This window comes from Pteropus vampyrus, unplaced genomic scaffold (genome assembly GCF_000151845.1).
Source record: "Pteropus vampyrus isolate Shadow unplaced genomic scaffold, Pvam_2.0 Scaffold167, whole genome shotgun sequence".
NCBI lineage: Eukaryota > Metazoa > Chordata > Mammalia > Chiroptera > Pteropodidae > Pteropus > Pteropus vampyrus.
In genome coordinates, this window is record NW_011888948.1 from 3,571,473 (window position 1) to 3,572,437 (window position 965).

The following is a 965-nucleotide window of genomic DNA, read 5'->3' on the forward strand; positions in this document are numbered from 1 at the left end:
AAAACATCGAGAATTACCAGAAAATAATAACAGCTCCAAAATGAAAATAAAAAGAGAGCGTGTGAAAGAGAAAAACACCCACTACCCCCACCAACCCACTGCCACCTCCCCGTGGAAAATCGGTCCCCGCCCAGGCCGGCGTCCACTGGCTGCCTGGGCGGCGGTGCCGCACGCTCATTGGCCACGCGGACTGTCAGTCAGGGGCGGGCCGGCGCGCGCGCCGCAGCGGGCGGGGGGTGGCGGCAGATCCCGTAAGTCCGGAGGCCGCGTAGTAGCTGCAGCCTCCGCCGCCGCCGCCGCCGCCACATTCAACAGGCAGCAGCGCCGCGGCCGCGCCGCCCGTGAGAGCGAGGGGCTCGCGGCGTCCGTCCGTCCTCCGGTCCGCGGGCCCTGTCAGCAGGAGCGCGGCGCCGGCGCCGTCCTGGCCGGGCGACCCTGGCCTGCCGTCCCGTCGGTGCAGTGGACCCGGAGGAACCTAGATGTTGATGGACTCGTGAAGTTAAGTTCTGGGCTCGCGCTTCCACTCCGTCGCGCCTTACTCCTGGTTTCCGTCTGCTGGCAGCAGCGACCTCGCCGATCCCCCTCCCGAGTCTCGGACCGGCTCTTCGCGCCCCGTCCCCCTTGGCCCCCGGTGCTGCGATCTACCCTTTCTTGGCTCTCCCGCGGCTGGGGGAGGGGCGGGGGTCACCATGGCCGAAGCGCCCCAGGTGGTGGAGATCGACCCGGACTTCGAGCCGCTGCCACGGCCGCGGTCATGCACCTGGCCGCTGCCCAGGCCGGAGTTTAGCCAGTCCAATTCGGCCACCTCCAGCCCGGCGCCGTCGGGCAGCGGGGCGGCGAATCCCGACGCCGCCGCGGGCCTGCCTTCGACCTCGGCGGCCGCTGTCAACGCTGACTTCATGAGCAACCTGAGCCTGCTGGAGGAGAGCGGGGACTTCCAGCAGGCGCCCGGCTCTGTGGCGGCG

At 69.6% G+C, this 965-nt stretch overlaps 1 protein-coding gene across 1 annotated transcript in view; it reads left to right on the forward strand.

Annotated features, from left to right (window-relative positions):
* Window positions 1-241: 241 nt before the first annotated feature.
* FOXO1 (forkhead box O1) overlaps window positions 242-965 on the forward strand; it is an 84,327-nt gene continuing 83,603 nt past the window's right edge. The window contains exon 1 of the mRNA XM_023536706.1: window positions 242-964. Coding sequence (XP_023392474.1) covers window positions 690-964 — 275 coding nt within the window. The 5' untranslated portion in view covers window positions 242-689. The remainder of the gene's footprint in view (window position 965) is intronic.